Consider the following 19,715-nt stretch of genomic DNA (forward strand, 5'->3'; position numbering starts at 1 on the left):
TCTTATTTATTATCATACTCCGTCGACCACCGTTGTCGTCATCGTTACAGTCCGAGATTAGCGCTCTCGGTTTGTTGCATTTCGATTTTTAATTAGATTACAATTATATTCTTTGATTTTTGACATTTTCCAGTCGCTAATCCTCGTCGTTTTGTGGTAATGTCGGAATCGTCGTGTGCAAATCCAAACGTTTTGCCTTTGAGTGCTGTTTCGCGCAGTGGTTGTCCAATAGTTTTTCGCTATGTCAATTCGTTTAGTATTACCATCTACAACTGCACTAATTGAATCGCGTTAATAGTGAAAAAAAATTAAAGAAAGAATAAAAAAAAACTATATCTTCTTACTTGAAAAACTAATAAAATAGTCCTGAAATCGTTGAAATGGCCGCGACCGAGACTGGTGGAATTGTCACATCAGCTACTTCGTCGGATTGGGACACAAGAGAGTCTATGCGCCAACGCGAACTAGATGAAGCCCGGGCTAGAGCGACGCAAATGGAAAAGACTATGAGATGGTGGTCCGATTGTACGGCCAACTGGCGTGAAAAATGGAGCAAGGTATTTTTTATATCAACATTTGTTGATTCTGTGTGAGTGATTGTACAAGCGTTATAATTTTTATTTCTATCTCTAGGTGAGAAACGAAAGAAATAAAGCAAGAGAAGAAGCCAAGTTGTTAAAAGACAATTTAGATCATGTACTAAAAGAAAACAGTAGTATAAAAAGAGAAAAACAAAATCTAGAACAACAAAATGAATGTTTGCGCAAGGAATTAGAAAAAGTCAATCTTATTCTGTTAAAACATGCAGGTATAGTATTGAAACCCATTTGTTATTCAGAATTTGTTTTATTATCATATTAATACTGTTTATTATAGGTCAATGGGATTCTCAGTTGGTTGATGCATTAGAAAATGGTATTTCTGAACCAGATACTTGTTGTAGTTCTTCATCTATACCCCAACCATCAATTGTCAGCGATTCGGGTATCGAAGAATATGTTTTACAAGAAGCAGTCCCAAAGCATGCAGTTGAAATGTTTAATCAGACAACTTCTCCTATCAAATCACCAACTCCTATAAAAACCATGTCAGATGAAGTAGCTGATAAACTAGAGAAGAATTTAGAAAACTTATTGGAAAGCACTCAACAAGACTTGAACAATTTGCATAATCAGTTGTCAGGTACTGAAAGTGTTAAATCAGAGTGTCTGATGTGTCAAGAAAATCAGGTCTTAACAAACAAACGATTAGAGGACTTGAGAATACAGGTGAGATACTGAAGTTATTACTATATTTATGTAAATAATTTTAACTGTTGGTTTTAGTTGGAACAGTTACAATCTGAAAATGAAGTTGAATGGAGCAAACGAGAACAATTAGAAAGTGAAATTATGAATGTAGAAAGAATTAATAAACAAATTAAGTCTGAGCTAAACGACGCCCTTGAAAAATTGCAGAAACAAAATAAACCTGAATCATCTTCAGATATCAAATTCAGACTGTTGCAACAGGATTTAGCTGATAAAAATATTGTAAGTATTTTTTCATAGTTAACTTATATGTAATGTTGTAATGGTAACATATTTTCTTCCATTTTTAAGGAGTTAGCTAATCTAAAACATACTCTATCCAAACAAAAGAAAATGTTTGTTGACCAAAGTGCTGAGTTGGCTCATTTAATGCGTCGTGGTGAACAATACGATGGCGAAGTTAAACGTTTAAGAAACAGAGTTGAAGAGCTCAAAAGAGAATTGGCTACTACTGAAGAAGATTATGATTCTGCTTTAAATACTATAAAGTAAATTTATTTTATTAGAACTATTCCTGCATATATGTTTATAACAGGGATGGCCAATAGAGTTGGGCAAAATTTTATCTAGATAATTATTCGAATAAAAAATTATTCAAATGATTTTTTTACAATTCTTTGAATAAAAATTTATTTGAATAAAATGTTATCTAAATAAAATTTTATTCGAATAATGCCTCTGATGGCCAACATAAATAGGTTTGCGGGCCATACAAATAAATACAATAATATCAATGCCAAAATGTTTATAGACATATCTTATATAATTTGGTAATTTTTCTTAAATTTATACCTAAAAAATTAAAATTTGTAATAATAATCATTATTATTATTACGAGATAATGAGATGGGAGAAATGAGAGGTGAGGAGACCTGTTGAAAGCAGCATTGGTCCTTAATGGACCGATAAATTGATAAAAAAAAATAATAAGTAAATTTTTATTTTATATAGAAAATATTTGTCTTTTTTGACAATGAAAAGAGCCACATGTATAGTCGCAAGTTGGCCACTCCCAGAATATAAAATAGCAACCTGGATAACTATTAGTTTTTAAAATTGTATTATAAAAATATTTTATCATAATAATGATATAAATTACCTTATTAAAATATTTTTTGCTGAACAATTAATACATAGTAGTATAAAAGAGAAGTAAATTTAAAATTATTTTTTTAGGAAACTTCAAAGGTATAATGAAGATTTGCAAGAACAGTTGGATAGTTTACAGGCTGAGTTAAAACATCAAAACATTAGGTAAGGTTTCAGTGATTTAATTTTCATAAACATTATAATCATTATATGATAAGTTGACCTACATGAGCCCAAAATTATTATTTTTTTTAAAAAAAAAGGAAAAATATATCGATGCTTTTAAATTATGAAATCAGAGGTCTATACTAATGATTCACTCCTTTCCACTGTTTTATATTAATTAATTTTTTAATTATTTAAATTAGTAAATTGAATAATACATATTTCCCTTTTAACTATTATGTTATCATTATTTAAAAAATGCTGCTTTTGGAAAACAAAAGAAGTAAGAATAATATTATATTCAGAAAAACATTTTTTATTTAATAATTAATAATTATTTTTTCTTCTCAAATTGACACGTTTGACTAATCGAGCCTCTTCAGATGATTCCAGTCATAGTGATGAAGACTGGATTCCAAGTAACAAATCTGTTTTGTGTTAGCTAATCTTCCAAAGAAAATCTCCTTTAAATAATCTTAATTTTTTTTTTTTATTTACTTAATTATCTTGTCAATTAATTGGTATTAATATTTAAATATTATGTATTTCATTGTATATAATTAATTATAAAAATACAGATAGATCTAAGTATGTGTTCAATAACTATTTTGTACTTTTCTATGATTCTTGTCATTAATTAAAATTATATTTAACTAAACTCAATGTAATACTTCATAGTTGGTTTGAACATTTATTTATAATTAATTTGGGTTTATGTCAAGTTCACTAGTAGTAACTTAATTCTTCTTACCTTTTTTTTATTTTCTTTATAATGTAGTTACATATTTTGTATTTTTGTAATATATTTTTGATTAGGATTTTTCATTGGAAACAAATAAAAATAGTCAAATTAGCTTATAAAATATTACATGTTTTATTAATAGAAACATATTTCATAGTACAAAGTTAGGTTTAAATTAGTATACAATTTTTTTATGTTAACTTATTAAAAATATTGTATTAAAATATGAAATAAAATAAATGAAAACAGTTATTTTAATATATTCATCATAATTATTAGTTATTTCTCTGGCATGGGGTAGGAGATGGGTTAGGTTTACATATTTTAGGGCCACTTTTTGCTCCATTTACATAATTGCAAGAAAAAGAAAAGTAACCACAAGTTGATGATTTAGTAAAATATTGGACATTTTTATTATCAGGATCAAATTTGCCTGTTTCACCATCCATATTTGTTTGAAAAGTATTGAACGACCTACCTGTTGGTCTAATATAAGATTCTTTACCTAATAGTGCCTTCAATTTAGTTTTATCTACCACAGTTAAACCACCTGCTCCTGGCGTAAGTAATACAGTTTGAGATTGTGCTTGACCACCAGGGATAGCTTTAGCTTTGGTTTGGTCTCCAGCTACTGAAGCGACTCTTCCTCTAAATCCATCTGGTATTTTAGCTCCATTAGTACCAGGTATGATTTGACCTGCATCCAAAACTTGTCCAGCTTTTAACTGGCTATCAGAATCACGAGTAATTTGAGCATCATGTTTGTCATCCAGATTTAAAATAATATTTTGTTCTTGTTTAGGGTTTGATTTTTCTTCAGATTGTGCAGCTTTAGTATTTATAATTGTATCATTTTCGTCATCATATTCTTCATTATTATCATACTCTTGATCTTCGTCAATATTTTGATTTACTTCTTCTGGTATAATTGTCGAAGTCGTCGTCGAAGAAATATTTGTTTGATTAATATTTAATTTCTTATTGTAGATAGTGGTATTTTCTTCACGAGTTTGATATTCTGATGGCTTTGAAACTAACTTAAGAGATTGATTCGCATTATTTTGATTATGTGTTTCATCACTAAATACCTTGAGTTGTCCTATCTTAAGCTGGGCGTCGGCTAAATTTAATTTTGGTAAGTTACGAAGTTTACTACCAGAACTTGCTTGAGCTGCACCATTGTAAGAAATACCATGCTTGTATGAACCGAATAGTTGACTTTGAGATTGACCACTGTATGATCCACTTTGCGAAGAAGCTGTTCCACCGCCTTTGTATATTGACTTTTGATTTGAGTCATTATTGGAATCGTATGGTAAGAAACCTATTTGAGCCTGACTGGAAGTACTTCCTGTTCCTGTTGATTGAGCATCAGCTATTCCTCCTCTAATACCGGCCTGTAATTGAGTATTTGTTCCGTAATTAACACCTGAACTTTGTGATTCACCTAAAGCAATTCCATCTTCAGAGTTATAGAAAACTTGGGATTGCGCTTTTCCTTTGCCACCCTTTCCTTGAGCTGTACTTGTTGTGCCGTTTGTGTTACTTAAAATTTGACTTTGAGCTCCTTTGTCATTATCACTTGTTTGTGCTTGAGCTGAAAATTGGCCTGTTCCTGAATATGTTCCAGATACTTGGGTTTGTGTCATTCCAGTTTTTGATTTTCCTTGAGCAGAGGCTGATGCACTAGTTTCATTGCCATCAACATTTACATTTGTCATTGATTGTGCATCTCCTCCTTCAGTATCAATAGGTGTTACCGAACTTCCTGAAGATATATCTGTCCCAAATTGACCACCAATAATTGGATTTCTTGATAAATAATTATTACCATTATTCATTTGTGGGTTTCCAAGTACCCCTTTTCCATCTGGAGATAGAGTAAACTCAGGTTGATGAATGCCAAATGAACTTTGAGACGGTCCAGGTAAAATTTGATTAGGATTTACGATTCCACCAGATTGAATAGATCCAGGTTGTTGAACACCAGATCCTAATGAAGCTTGTGGCTGCTTGTGTATGGGTTGAAGTTGATTTGAATTTTTATTTCCTTCAGGTTGGACAGTTCCTGGTTGTTGATTACTAGACCCGCCAGATCCAAATGAAGCTTGTGGCTGCCCATAACCAGACTGATAATGATTTTGATTTACATTACTGTCAGGTTGTTGAAAACTAGATCCATCATATCCTAATGAACCTTGTGGTTGTCCACGATCCGGTTGAAATTTATTTGGATTTGTATTTCCAATAGGTTGTTGAATGCCAAACCCACTAGATCCCAATGAGCCTTGTGGCTGTCCATAACCAGACTGATATTGATTTTGATTTACATTTCTGTCAGGTTGTCGAAAACCAGATTCATCATATCCTAATGAACCTTGTGGCTGCCCATAGCTGGGCTGAAATCTATTAGGGTTTACATTTCCACTAGATTGAATGAATCCCGGTTGTTGAATATTAGACCCAGTAGATCCCAATGAACTTTGTGGCTGTCTATAACCTGGTTGAAATTGATTTGAATTTGTATTACCAACAGATTGAACAGATGCCGGTTGTGAAACACTAGATCCCAATGAACCTTGTGGCTGTCTATAACCGGGTTGAAATTGATTTGGATTTACATTTCCACCAGCTTGTTGAATGCCAGACCCACTAGATCCCAACGAGCCTTGTGGCTGTCCATAACCGGACTGAAAATGATTTTGATTTACATTTCTGTCAGTTTGTTGAAAACCAGACCCATCATATCCTAATGAACCTTGTGGCTGCCCATAGCTGGGCTGAAATCTATTAGGGCTTACATTGCCACTAGATTGAATGAATCCCGGTTGTTGAATATTAGACCCAGTAGATCCCAATGAACCTTGTAGCTGTCTATAACCTGGTTGAAATTGATTTGAATTTATATTACCACCAGATTGAACAGATTCCGGTTGTGAAACACTAGATCCCACCAATGAATCGTGTGGCTGTCTATAACCGGGTTGAATTTGATTTGGTTGTACATTTCCACCAGTTTGTTGAATGTTAGATCCAACAGATCCTAATGAACCTTGTGGCTGTCCATAACCGGACTGATATTGATTTTGATTTACATTTCTGTCAGGTTGTTGAAAACCAGACCCATCGAATCCTAATGAATCTTGTGGCTGCCTATAGTTGGATTGAAATTGATTAGGGTCTTCATTGCTACTAGATAGAATCGATCCCGTTTGTTGAACACCAGATCCAGCAGATCCTATATAACTCTGTGGCAGTCCATGATTTGATTGAAATTGATTTGGATTTACATTTTCACTAGGTTGCTGAAAACCAGACTCACCGGATCCTAATGAACCTTGTGGCTGTCCATAACCGGACTGAAATTGATTTAAATTTATATTTCCACCAGATTGAACATATCCAGGTTGTGAAACATCAGATCCCAATGAGCCTTTTTGCTGTCCGTAGCCAGGCTGATACTGATTAGGATTTACATTTTCTCCAGATTGAATAGTTCCCGTCCGATGAATATTAGATCTCACGGGTCCTAATGAAACTTGCGGTTGTCCATAACCAGGTTGACTTTGTGTTGGATTTAAGTGTCCACCAAATGGTGTGTATCCATGTTGTTTAATACCTGATCCAAATAGATCTTCAGACTGACCATACTTGGGTACTTGGTTTGGAAACATTTTTCCTTCAAATAAAGGATAAGATGGTGATAGATTATTAATTGGTTTTCCATTATCTTGATTCCAATCATTATTTTGTGTAGTATCTATACTTTGTGAACTAGATGTAGGTATTACATTAGGATTTTTATTAACATTTAAGCATGTCTGATATAAGAAGTTACATAATGAAGGTAGATTTTTATGAGTGAAATCTGGACTTCCCTGTATTCCTAAACCGGGAAATGAATTAAAATATTGTCCAGTAGCAGAAGGTACAATACCAAAACCTTGATCTTGTTTTCTGGGAATTATATTGGTCGATCCAGATCCTGGAAATGAATTAGGATATTGTCCAGTAATAAGAGGTCCGTTACCAAAACCTTGATTGTCTTTTCCACGTACTCTATTAGTAGATCCAAATCCTGGATATTGTCCAGCAGTAGAGAGTCCAATACCAAAACCTTGATCTTGTTTTCCTATTACTCTATTGTTTGATTCAGATCCTGTATGAGTACCTGGATATTGTCCATCGGTAGAGGATCCCATACCAAAGTCTTGATTTCCTGGTTCTCTATTTTTTGATTCAGATCCTGGAAGTGAATTAGGATATTGTCCAACGGTAGAGGAATCAACCGCAAAACCTTGGTCTTGATTTCCTGGTTCTCCATTGTTTGATCCAGATTTTGGATATGAACTTGGATATTGTGCAGCAGCAGACGATCTAACACCTCCGCCTTGGTCTTGATTTCCTGATTCTCTGTTATTCGATCCAGATCCTGGATATAGATTAGGATATTGTTCAGCGACTGAAGAAGGTACAACACCAAAACCTTGGTCTTGTTTCCCTTGTTCTCTATTATTCAATCCAGATCCTTGAAATGAATTAGGATATTGTTCAGTGATAGAAGGTCTGTTACCAAAACCTTGATCTTGTTTTCCTGGTACTCTTTTGGTCGATCCAGATGCTGGAAATGAACTTGGATATTTTTCAGCAGCAGACGGTCCAACACCTAAGCCTTGGTCTTGATTTCCTCTATTGTTCGATTCAGATTCTGAATGTGTAATAGGATATTGACTAGTGGTTAAAGGTTTAATACCAAAAACTTGATCTTGATTCTCTTGTTCTTTATTGTTCAATCCAGATATTGGAAATGAATTAGGATTTTGTCCAGTGGCAGAAGGTCCGGTATCAAACCTTTGGTCTTGTTTTCCTATTATTCTATTGGTTGATCCATATCCCGGATTAGTAATTGGATATAGTCCAGCGGAAGAAGATCCAATACCAAAGCCTTGGTCTTGATTTTCTGGTCTCTGGACTCTATTAGTCGACCCAGATCCTGGATATGTACTTGGATATTGCCTACCGTTAGAAAATTTTATACCAGAACCTTGGTTTTCATTACCAGGTTTTCTATTATTTGAATCAAATCGAGGGTATGCGCTTGGATACTGTCCATTTTGATTTTGAGAATTAGGACCTTGAGGTTGGAATAATGGAATATTCCTAGAATTTGTAATTTCTTCATGCATTGAATGTGTTGGATTATCTTGTCCAGAACAATCATCGCAGTCACCAAAACTTGACTGACTTTGAGCCTGTCCCATTCCGTTTAAACCACCTTAAAAAAGTTTTTTAAAATATGTAATTTTAATAAATTTTCAATGTATTTGTGGTACTCGACAATTATAAGCTTTAATTTTTTACAGCTGAAATGTTAATAATCTAACCTGTCAACATTTTTTTTTTCCTTTGCGAATTTTGGAAAGTACAATTTCTAAGAATGTAATAAAAGTTGCTTTACTTTTTCCATTAATAATAATTAATCAGGCTTTTAAAATCTTCTTATTAAAAAGTGAACATGAAAATAATAAGTACTTAACAATAGATTTTCTTTCTTAGATAATTATAATTGTATTATACTTATTCGATAATTTTAACTGGTCAAAAATAGTTGTTATTAAATTTATATAAAATATTTATATATTTTATATAATAAAATATAACAATAATTTATACGATTAAACTTATTAATAATAAGTTATTATATATAAAAAATACTAGTGGTTTCCTATCTTCTGCAGTAACTTTATTATAATTCAATGAGATTTAATTGTTTTTATCAAAATTATTCACTTGACTATACCCATCGATTTATAATAACAATTATTTATGAGTATATATCTATTATGGCTATAAATTTGTTATTAACTAATATGTAGAGAATTTGATGTTATTAAAATCAAAAGAACCCGATAATAAAATAGATAAATTAACAAATAGGCAAGCCATTGATTTTTAACATTAATTATATGTAGGACTGTTATTATTCTTATAATAAATAGTATAACATTTAGGTTTTACCGATGGATGAAAAAAATCGAATTAGTTGGCCTATTTCAGAATTTAGTATTATTTTTAGTTATTATTATATTATTATATATTTAATTATATTTTGAAAAAATAATATTAATCATCATTCTTTATATACTTATGGGTGTTGTATTATATTTGCCTTACATAGACATATAAATAAATAAATATTTTTTATATTCATGTTAAAAATATATACTTAATATACTCACTGACTGTAGCCCTTGATAAATCAGGTTGTGATAATGCTTCTGCTAGTCCGGTTTTTGTTCCTTGACTAGAATTTTTTGATCCAAAACTAACGAATTGGGTTTGTGTTTGACCTTGGTATCGTTTTTTACTAGTCGATCGTTTTGATCTAATTTTTTTATTACTAACGAAGTTGTTAAGAATGATGATTTTCGAATTGCAAAAGTTTCTTATATTTTCGCCAATTATTTCAACCACCTACAAATATTTTTAATATAATATAAGCAGTACCTAATATATTAATGATATTGAATAGTTATTGAAATAAATAATTTCTAAACAGATAGAAAAATTAAGCGAATGAACCTATATAAGAAGCATAACTTTTTGAATTAAAATAATTTTCTTACTTCATCACCAGAAAACTCCATGTTTAAATCATATTTATGTTTGAATTTTAAAATATTGAGATTATCATCTGTATATGTAAGAATACATTCTCCAGCCATTTCATTTTTATGTGCAAATATTTTCTGAAATTATTTTCATGTATTAAATTATATTTAATAATAATACAAATTAGTTTTCAAGCTATTGCAAAGTCGTGGATATTATTACTGGAAAATGGAATAGAGGTTTTTATTAAATTATGATAATTTTTTGAATGATTGGTGTTTACGTCATGAGCGTATATTTATTGAAAATATTAGGTAGCTATAGTACTTGATTTGGCAAAATTAAAGAAGGGGGACTCTGTTTGCTTAAAAAAAATTGCGTCCCTAAAACTTGTTAAGCATTATAATTATAACATATTAATAGTAGGGGACGCTAAAATTTCTAAAAATTAGAAGGGGTACTACGTACCCCTTCAAGTCGAGCCTTGGGTGACTACAAATATTTTTGTAAGTTTATGACGTAGGGGATTTAAATTCACATACCTCCTTAGTTTTTTTTAGTTCATAACCTAATCTAAAAATTAATAATCAAATTTCATGTAAACATTTGTATTTTCTTACAAATATTAATAATATTATATTTTCTAATGTTCATCATTTAATATTTATAATATGTAATACAATTTTCATTCATGAACATGTGTAGTAAAGTTAACTGTATTTTAACAACCAGTAGAGTGATCCATTACGTCTAAATATAACTAGTATGAGATGACGAGTAGATACTTAAAATACAAAAACATTGTAGACCTAAAAACAAATGATATTCCATAATCAAGCAAGATATCCACAGCAATGAATGAATGGTATAACTGTATTAGTATTTTGAATTTGAAATCAATGCTCATGAAAAACGATTTTGAGTGAAAGAGTTCGGTTGGATTAATTTATATTTCTAAAGATGGTTTATATAGTATAGTAATAGTAAAAGAACTTAATTTCTTAATAGGGTAAGTTGAACTTTAAATGAGCTTTTGTATAAAAAAGGCGTTTAGGTAAGTAACATTGAGGTACTACTTCTGCATTAATAAAATGTAACGGATTATTATTCAGCAAAAATCGGAAATTTCAAGTGCTAATAAACATCATAAATTACATAAAATTATACAATATTTCGAAAATTGTGAAATACATATCTATAAAATCCTAATATAAGTACTCAGTAAATCTTTCAAGACGTTACTATTAATACATATAGAATAACTTAATAACTTATTACATTTAATAAAAATTTGTTGAAATACCCGATATTGTCAATATTTCATTTTTTAACGCTTATTAAACTTTATGCGATTTTTTCTAGCTCCAAAGATAATCATATCAGTGTATGCAAATTTACTAATCGAAAGTATTAAAATTAAAAGTTTTGTGAATTTTTAAATACAAGCATTTTGTAAATTTTTGTAGAATTTTTTAACATTTAAAATTCAAATTTCAAACGCTAATATATATGTATATATTTATATATATTTTAAAGCTCAATGGGTTTTCATTACTCAGTAGAATTATTTATAAGGAATTTTCTATTAAATTTTCCAAACCTTATGTCAATCTAAAATACTTTCACCAACATTTCACGAAAAAAGCTAAAAAAAAATGTCTCATTCATACATATCTTTTATTTTATTTTGGGAAGGGGGTGGGGGGTTAGACCTAGGAAATCCCCGAAAATAACTTACTGAGTATACTCAAATACATAAACAAAACTATCGGCCAAGTAAATTAGGCCAGGATCTGGTTTAATGCCTGAGTTAAAAAGTGTTCAAAATTACACGATAGTTAAAAATTAAATTTACTGTTCATACATTATGTAGTATTCAAATACGGATTAAGATAAGAAGAATCATTATTCTGAGATAAATTATCTTAATATTAAAATTTAAAATTGAGATTATGATTTATGTGTACAAAAATGTGCCGGGACTATGATATTTGATTTTCATCATAGTACTGGTGAGTTTATGATCTAAGGCTTGTTACACATCGATTTACGATGTTGGATCCGTGAACATAAATTATCAAATTAATACTTGTTCTTTTGACGTCTGCTGTCTAGGTTATAAGTCAACCCGGGTAGGTTAAAGGGCACTTACATAAAGTAGGTAAAATTTTATACATAGCTATTATTGTCAATAACGAATTTATTTTATTTATTTTAAAATCTATTTTAAAGTACGTGATTTCAAGACATTGTTTCAAGAACATGATTACAACTATAATGCTTAAAAAAATTTAATTTTTTTTCAATAACGTTTAGCTAGTTTCCGTAACGTTATTAACCAACACCAATAGTTAGCAAGAATCAGTCTATGAAAATATTTTAATCCATTATGGAAAAAATGATAAACTTACTTTTTCCGGATCGAAAAATTCTGTAATATTAACTTTTGAAGATACTTTGATATCATTTGTATTTGAATGCAGCATTGAATCATTCTGAAAAAATATTGAATAAAAAATATAAGATAACTTTAGTCAATTTATATGATTCAAATATTTTAAATTCAAATTAATTACTGTATTTAATTTTTGATTATTACTTGACTTAATTTAAGTGGTTTCTTTTTAATGTAAAATATGCTCTAAGTTATATAATTCAAATAATGATTTAGTAAAATATTTGGTTAGAAATTTATTAAAATGATAAAATATCTAAGAAGTTCAACACATTTTGATAGTTGTTTTAAATTCTTATTCGTGGTCTTAACGATTTATTTTAATAACATTTATAATTTTAGTTAGGAAGGCATAACGACTATAAATACTATGATAAATCGAGCACAAAGTAAATTTTCAAATATAAAGTTTATCATTGATTTCATATTAAAAATTTTCAGTTTGATACTAAAACTACCATTATAAATCTTGTTTCGTAAAAGTACTTATTATATTCTATAAAATATATTTATTAAGAATGGGAAAAAAACACTAATTTCATTTTTAAAATAACAATAATAGAGTTAAAAGTTATAACAATAAAATTTTTCTCACCAAAATCCTTTACTTAAATGAAAAAAAAATGTAGGCGAATAAAATTGAAAATTTTCCAAATTTTACTATTTAAAAACCAGATAAAAATTAAAATTTTGAACTATAATTTTTGTAGCAAAAAAATCAAATCACGTAAAATTTCAATACAGAATTCAGCAATTGATGAATTTAAGCTTGGGCTAAAACGAATTTGCTGTTATTGCAGTTTTTAAAATTAACTTTCGCTTAACATTTTGAATACGTTATTCATTTATTAGAAAGCTCTAGTTATTAACCTTTAATATTATTTTAAACAACTATTTAAGCTCTTAAATTTCCAAAAATGTTGTTAAAAAAAGTAAATGAACAAATTATAAATATTTATGTAATTACAATAAATAATTATTTATTATCTAAAATATTTAAAATAAATTTTTTTCAATAGGTATTGTAAAATTTAAAAAATATAGTTTATGATAATTTATTAAACTGATATTATAGGAAAATAACATAACAAATTATATATTTAAATACCAAAATAAACTTTTCCAACTTAACAGTTTCACTATGAATTTATATCAGTTATTAAAAACGATAAAAAAGTATAAACAATATATTTAAAACCTTACCTTGACTGATATAAAATCATTATTAGTGTGAGTAGAACACTGGGAAAGAGCGATAAAAGTTACGAACACGCACAAGAAGCCTGATGTTGTCATGTTAGTCGAATAAACTTCAAAAAATATAACTTAAATAACTGTGCGAAAACCACATAATCATCATTGACTCATTTGCTCACCGAATGACAAATGATCGAATGTCCGGTAAGTTGTATGGATTTTTTTTCGTTAAATGAGGTCTTCAAAAATGATTAAAACATCTGCGAGTTTCAGCAGAAGGGAGTAAGACTTGTAGATACAGGGTGTTTTGAATGTTATTTGCAACAAATAATTAAGACTGGTAGTAGAAATTTGGCCTGGTGAAAACCCATAAAACGAATGTAACAAAAAATAATTATAATGACACTTATTCCTTATAAGCGTTTTAAATCAGTTAAAATAATTACAAATTAAAATTAGATTTAAATATAAATTATGGATTATTAATCGTTTGTGTAAGAATTTGTACAAAAATATAAATAAATTCAATCGCATATAAAATTTTAAAATCCATCCTTAACGAATCAATCAGTTTGGGTATAAAATATAGTCGCAAATTATTATTGTATCGTAGTATTAAAATTGAATGTTAAATATATTCTTCTTATCGTAATACCGTGAATAATAATTTTCTGAGCATCCCATGAAGGGTTTAAGTTATATACTTATTGGTATATTAGTAATACTATGGTATCAATATGACCCTTAAATTTTCAACTATAAAGGTCAAATGTTTTGCTTACTTGTCGATAAAACAGTGAAATAGGATAGTGACAATGAAAATACGGTTTTAAAATGATATTCTTTACGACCGTGGTGTGAACAAGTATAACTATTTGTACTATCGCAAATGTATTTCAATCGAGAGTACCAACAAAGGATTCTAACTTATTACAATAAAATTAAAAAAAACGACTAAGTCTATTGTAATAAATAATATAACCAGTATTAAATAAATTATTTGTTAATTCAAATAACTTTACAATGCATTTTGTTTCAAACCACCCTATAGATATATTTATCTGTTTATCGCATCATTACGTTCTTTCGTACGTTAACCTAATTTTTTTTTGGCAGTCTGATGTCAAATCGTTTAAGATCAAAGGTCGTTTCTCAACATTTGAATTCAATACAATTTTGTGAAAAAAAAAACCAAGCACAATATACTTTGCTGCATCAATAGTTCACCACCGTATAGCCGGACATTTATTTATTATAGTAAGTTTGTGTTTTTCTAACACGTATAATAACAAAATTCTCTATAGGAAATACAGACTTTACTATATAAGTTAAGCGAGACATATAGTAATATTTTCGGAGATTATAGGACGCGTACAAATATCTGGCGAATTGATCATACGTATCAAATGCGGCTGCACTACGGTATTAGGTGACCCAAATTGTATATCCGATAAAATAAAGAATAAATGAAGCGAAAAAAATGAAATTATCGCTGTCGTAGATTTAAATAGCCGGGAACGAAAACGAATAACGTTTGCAGCCTTGTGCGAATTTAATTATTCGGCTTAGGTTCTCGCTGAAAAGGGACAAGAACAATTTCGTTTTCGTCTCGCCTCATATATTTTGTACAACTCCTCTACCGCCGACGACATGTAGATTACGAGAATAGTAGTCACAGAGTTAATATCATAAATCACGCCCGTGCGCTCACTTCAAAGATCAGTGAACTTATAATCCGTTTCAATACATGTGCATAATATTATTAATATCTTATTTGATTATTAGCTATATTATTTAATAAAAATCGATCGCGTATACGCAATAGAAATAATTATAATGTTGGTTTTCATTCGATCGATTATTATGTACGCACAGTTCGTACTCGCAATAATACTTCCTTCTCCTGAATAAATCATGTATTTGTATAATTAAAGTATAATACACGGTTATAATATACCTAGGCAGTATTGTATCAATAATAGCAAAGACCTTAAAGTTCGCCGAGGTTATCATAGTCACGGCCTCGGCTATTTGAAATATTATAATATACGTAAACCTGTAGTTTATTTATATTATACTTTTTGAACGTCTCAGTTCACGGTGATCCGTTACGTCCTTCGTGTAGACAAGGCGCTTTGTTCGTTCAACCCTTTATAGTTTTCGTTCTTTCTCCGAATATTACTCTGTCCGATCATGTCGAAACCGACAGTATGCATATTTCTGACAGCCGCGTTCTTCTTTCTGTCCGCAGCTGCTCTGCTGCAACACGACTCCGAGAACGTGTTGGAAGTCGACGGATTTCGAAACGAAGAAACCAAAGAGGATGATCTCCGTGAGTAAAGATTATTTTTGTTTTGTTATTTTCTTTTTACCCCGTGACTCATACGTAGTTTTGGTAAGATATCATCCATGTACCACCAGAATTTTTAGTCCAATACCGATTTGTGTACTGATTTTACTCTCGCTTCACTACAATTAATAGCAATAGGTCGATTGAAAATAATTATCTTTGTAGCTATTATTATATTTTTTACTGTAACATTTTTTTTTTTTTTTTTATCTAAATAGTATAAAACAATTTCGAGTTATGTACAAATGTTGTAGTAAATTCAGAATAGTTTAGAAAGTTTTTTAAATATCCAATATAAAATATAATTTTTTATGTAACCGACTATAACTCCAAAATTGAGCAAAATACTGCAATAAATAACAGTCGGCAACTTTATGTTGTATACATTATTTTCAAATCATAATGAAATAATAAAAAGTTTTTATAATTTTATCTTGTAGAATGTTAAAAACGTAAAAAATGGTCGTTTAAAGTAGGTAAGTATTATACGAGTTTAATTGTCAATCAATTGATGTAAAAGTTTGGAACAAAAAACAATAGGCATTATACATATCAACTTTGATAATAATTTAATACATACGTATAATACAAATTATTTCTCAAGCATCATTGTTATTATTATATAATGAATAATTAAGTGAATTATCGATATGCGTAAATGTATTATCTGATCATTAATCAATTTTGATATCGAACTCAAACAAAAGGAAAACGTAAATTTTTAGACTTTAGCTTTAAAGAAATTGCTTAAAATACTAAAAATAAAGAAATATTAATTAGGTATTAAAAACGAGTAAATACTCAGAGCATTATATATTTATTCATTTTTTAATAAATTTATATTATAAATTTATATATAGCTAATCGTACTATTACATCATATAAATACTAAATGATTATTTGATTAAGTTTGCAGAAGAAAAATTGTTTATGTAAACAAAATACTACCACACCCTAAAGTACAGATGACATAAGATATAGTTAAATATAAACCTGAGAGCTTATAAATTATTTGCATTAAAATAATTACTAATTTGACACCGGTAAAAAAAAATTTGACTATATCAAATTTTAAGGAAAGTTTATTGACTGCTTTTAAATATTTATTTTTGAAAATTCTGGTACTAAGTCAGTATTTTACTCGTACTATTACATTTTTATGAAATAATATTTGTATAAAAAACAAAAAGTAAAAAGTAATAATTTTTTTCATTGGACTATGGGAAGAGGGAGAACTTTAGATAACATTTTAAGTATTATTTAAATACAACTTATATAATATTTATAAAACTATGTTACAGTAAATAAATGTTATGATGAAGAAACCAAATCAACCTACAAAGTAGACTCTAATTGGTTATCAAATGAAAAGTGTGAAAGACGAATTTGTACTAGACAAAGAGATTCAAAAACACCTATTATCAAAACTATGAAGTAAGTTCAAATAAAATAAAATGTAATGACCATAGAGAATTGAAACTATTAATTGAAATTATTTCTATATTAATGTGTTTCAGGTGTGAACAATGCACTACTTGTGATTTATCTACCAATGTTTGCGAACCAGTTAAAGTTGGAGTAAATTATCCCAAATGTTGTCCACTATGTTTACCAAAGCCATTGAAAAAAAAAAAAATCATTAAAAAGTATTAGTTTATAATTTATACATCAAATTTTACTTAAAAATATACATATAAAATTAAATCCTGTACATTGAAATACAGAAAAAAATTATACTATTATAATATAGTAGAAGTCTTATAAAATATGTTTCTAACTAGTTATTGTACTGATTATTAAATATTGACTCATAATATTTAAATATTTATACATATATTTATAAATAAAACAGGAATATAACTTTCAAGAATTACTTATTGAAATCCAATGATTAAAATTAATTTAAGAAAAAGTAATTAATGATTTGTTTTTTCTTGTTTGCCATAACTTGTAAATTTCTACATAACCGATATCATGTATGAACAATAACTTTCCTACAAAATATGTTTTTATTTATACAATATGTAAATGTTAAAATATTGAATTTTATTCACACATGATATTATTTAAGAAATGATACAAGATAAACTTAATATAACTTAATAAATGCAGATTTGTACCACATCAGTAGTTTTTCATTTGTATTTGTTAGTAGAAAACATAGGTCCATGACCTGGTATAATCCAATCCACTTTCTCCATGATCATTTTCCTATTTTTTCTCTGTGAATCTGGGTTTTCACTACCAGCATTTAGCCATATGGATTCATCCATTAAATCATCTTCATTTTCAAACAAGTCACCTACAATGCCAAAACTTTCCTGAGTTGTCTGAACAATAACAGATACGTCTACCAGTGTGTGTCCGGGGGTTGAAACAATCTGAATGCAATTGTCGATTTCATACACACCGTCACTGTTGAAAAACTTACTGTCATCGTAGTATATATGCTTGTAACTAACACATCGGCCAACTAGATGTTGGGCTTTTAAAAATAGGTTATTGTTACCTATATGGTCTGAGTGGCCGTGAGTACTGACCACATAATCAATATCATCAACTTCAAGACCGTGATCATGGATGGCCTCTACTAAAGCTGCTTTGTCCCAAGGGGTCATTGTATCAACAATGATGTTTTTAGGGCCTTTAACTAATGTGCACGTACAATTGGCCAACATGCCATCATTGGTTGGCCGACAGTAACCAACGAAAAGAACGTGAACCTCGTACATATCAGACGAGGGAATAACATTCCAAATCGGATATACAGACGACGTAACGTCATTAACACTCAATAAACAATGATATAATTACATTTTTCACGGTTTAATCAGCAAAACAAAATAGATAACAAGTCTGTGAGAACATGATACATCTCAAACCTTCATACCATTTTTATTTTATTCGGCAATACACCCGTCATCTGAGAACACCGTGAAGTAGTACTTAAAGTGGCGGGAGAAACCTTAATACATTAATACACAAAATAATTAGTTTATATGTGCTTATACTAAGTAAAGTCAATGGAAAATATAAGTTTTAAAAGTCTTGGACTGATGAAATGTTCGTTTGATCGCGCTTAATGATAACACTAATAACGAGATAACGTCGATATGATTCCAAAACGAGAGCCGGCCGTTCTTGGAAGAAAAGAAAACTTGCGCCAAAACTTGCCATTATATAATTTCCTATACGTACTATGATTTCTTACCAGTCACCATATTTAATTAAAATTTGTTACTAAATAATTTATGTTTATAAATTATTATAAACGCCGTAGAAAATAAGAGCTTTGATGTAATAGCATAGATAATTGCGATAACGCATTTCTACGTAAATTTGGATAAAATTGTCATTCTTCACACTCCGGTAATAACCATAATAAATTGCAATTATAACTATTTATAAATTAGAATAACTGAAAATTTAACCTGTTTCATAGCGCTTAAATATAAATTTAAGTTAATTTTATTTAATTAAATTTCTTAATATTTCATCGAAAAAATTATCTACATAGATCAATAATCTCTATTGGACAACTCCAATTATTTCTAATCAATCTAGACTTTTAGGAAGCTCTCTTTGAATTTTTCTAAACTGGGACCTGAGGAAATTCTGGGCATAGAATTTCTTATTAAATCAAATTTTGGTTTTCATCGTAACTCAAAAATTAATAACTTGAAATGTTCACTCAATTATTATACACCGTTTGTTACATAACTGCATGTTATATTTTATATCAAACGAGGAATGTATTGATTTTACTAAGATATGTGGTTTTTTTTTTATTTGTAT

General features: G+C 29.3%; 4 protein-coding genes across 4 annotated transcripts; 2 read left to right on the forward strand and 2 right to left on the reverse strand.

Moving 5' to 3' along the window:
- Position 1: 1 nt before the first annotated feature.
- LOC112693389 (coiled-coil domain-containing protein 102A) lies at positions 2-3,097 on the forward strand. Its single transcript, XM_025568429.1, has 7 exons — positions 2-557; positions 634-808; positions 877-1,268; positions 1,326-1,532; positions 1,602-1,798; positions 2,487-2,564; positions 2,916-3,097. The coding sequence occupies exons 1-7, from the start codon at positions 381-383 to the stop codon at positions 3,004-3,006; spliced, it is 1,317 nt and encodes a 438-aa protein (XP_025424214.1). The 5' UTR covers positions 2-380; the 3' UTR covers positions 3,007-3,097.
- A 317-nt stretch (positions 3,098-3,414) lies between these two features.
- On the reverse strand, positions 3,415-13,773 carry LOC112693387. Its single transcript, XM_025568426.1, has 5 exons — positions 13,577-13,773; positions 12,330-12,413; positions 9,933-10,055; positions 9,546-9,780; positions 3,415-8,581 (listed from the first exon to the last, which is right to left on the reverse strand). The coding sequence occupies exons 1-5, from the start codon at positions 13,667-13,669 to the stop codon at positions 3,582-3,584; spliced, it is 5,535 nt and encodes a 1,844-aa protein (XP_025424211.1). The 5' UTR covers positions 13,670-13,773; the 3' UTR covers positions 3,415-3,581.
- Positions 13,774-15,637: 1,864 nt separating this feature from the next.
- On the forward strand, positions 15,638-17,586 carry LOC112693411. Its single transcript, XM_025568466.1, has 3 exons — positions 15,638-15,902; positions 17,222-17,354; positions 17,438-17,586. The coding sequence occupies exons 1-3, from the start codon at positions 15,764-15,766 to the stop codon at positions 17,571-17,573; spliced, it is 408 nt and encodes a 135-aa protein (XP_025424251.1). The 5' UTR covers positions 15,638-15,763; the 3' UTR covers positions 17,574-17,586.
- A 119-nt stretch (positions 17,587-17,705) lies between these two features.
- LOC112693405 (metallo-beta-lactamase domain-containing protein 1) lies at positions 17,706-18,993 on the reverse strand. The gene has a single exon (XM_025568456.1). It carries the CDS (start codon positions 18,650-18,652, stop codon positions 18,056-18,058), a length of 597 nt encoding a protein of 198 aa, XP_025424241.1. The 5' UTR covers positions 18,653-18,993; the 3' UTR covers positions 17,706-18,055.
- Between the last annotated feature and the right edge of the window lie 722 nt (positions 18,994-19,715).

This window comes from Sipha flava, unplaced genomic scaffold, assembly GCF_003268045.1.
Source record: "Sipha flava isolate LNK unplaced genomic scaffold, YSA_version1 86_pilon_pilon, whole genome shotgun sequence".
Classification (NCBI taxonomy): Eukaryota; Metazoa; Arthropoda; class Insecta; order Hemiptera; family Aphididae; genus Sipha; species Sipha flava.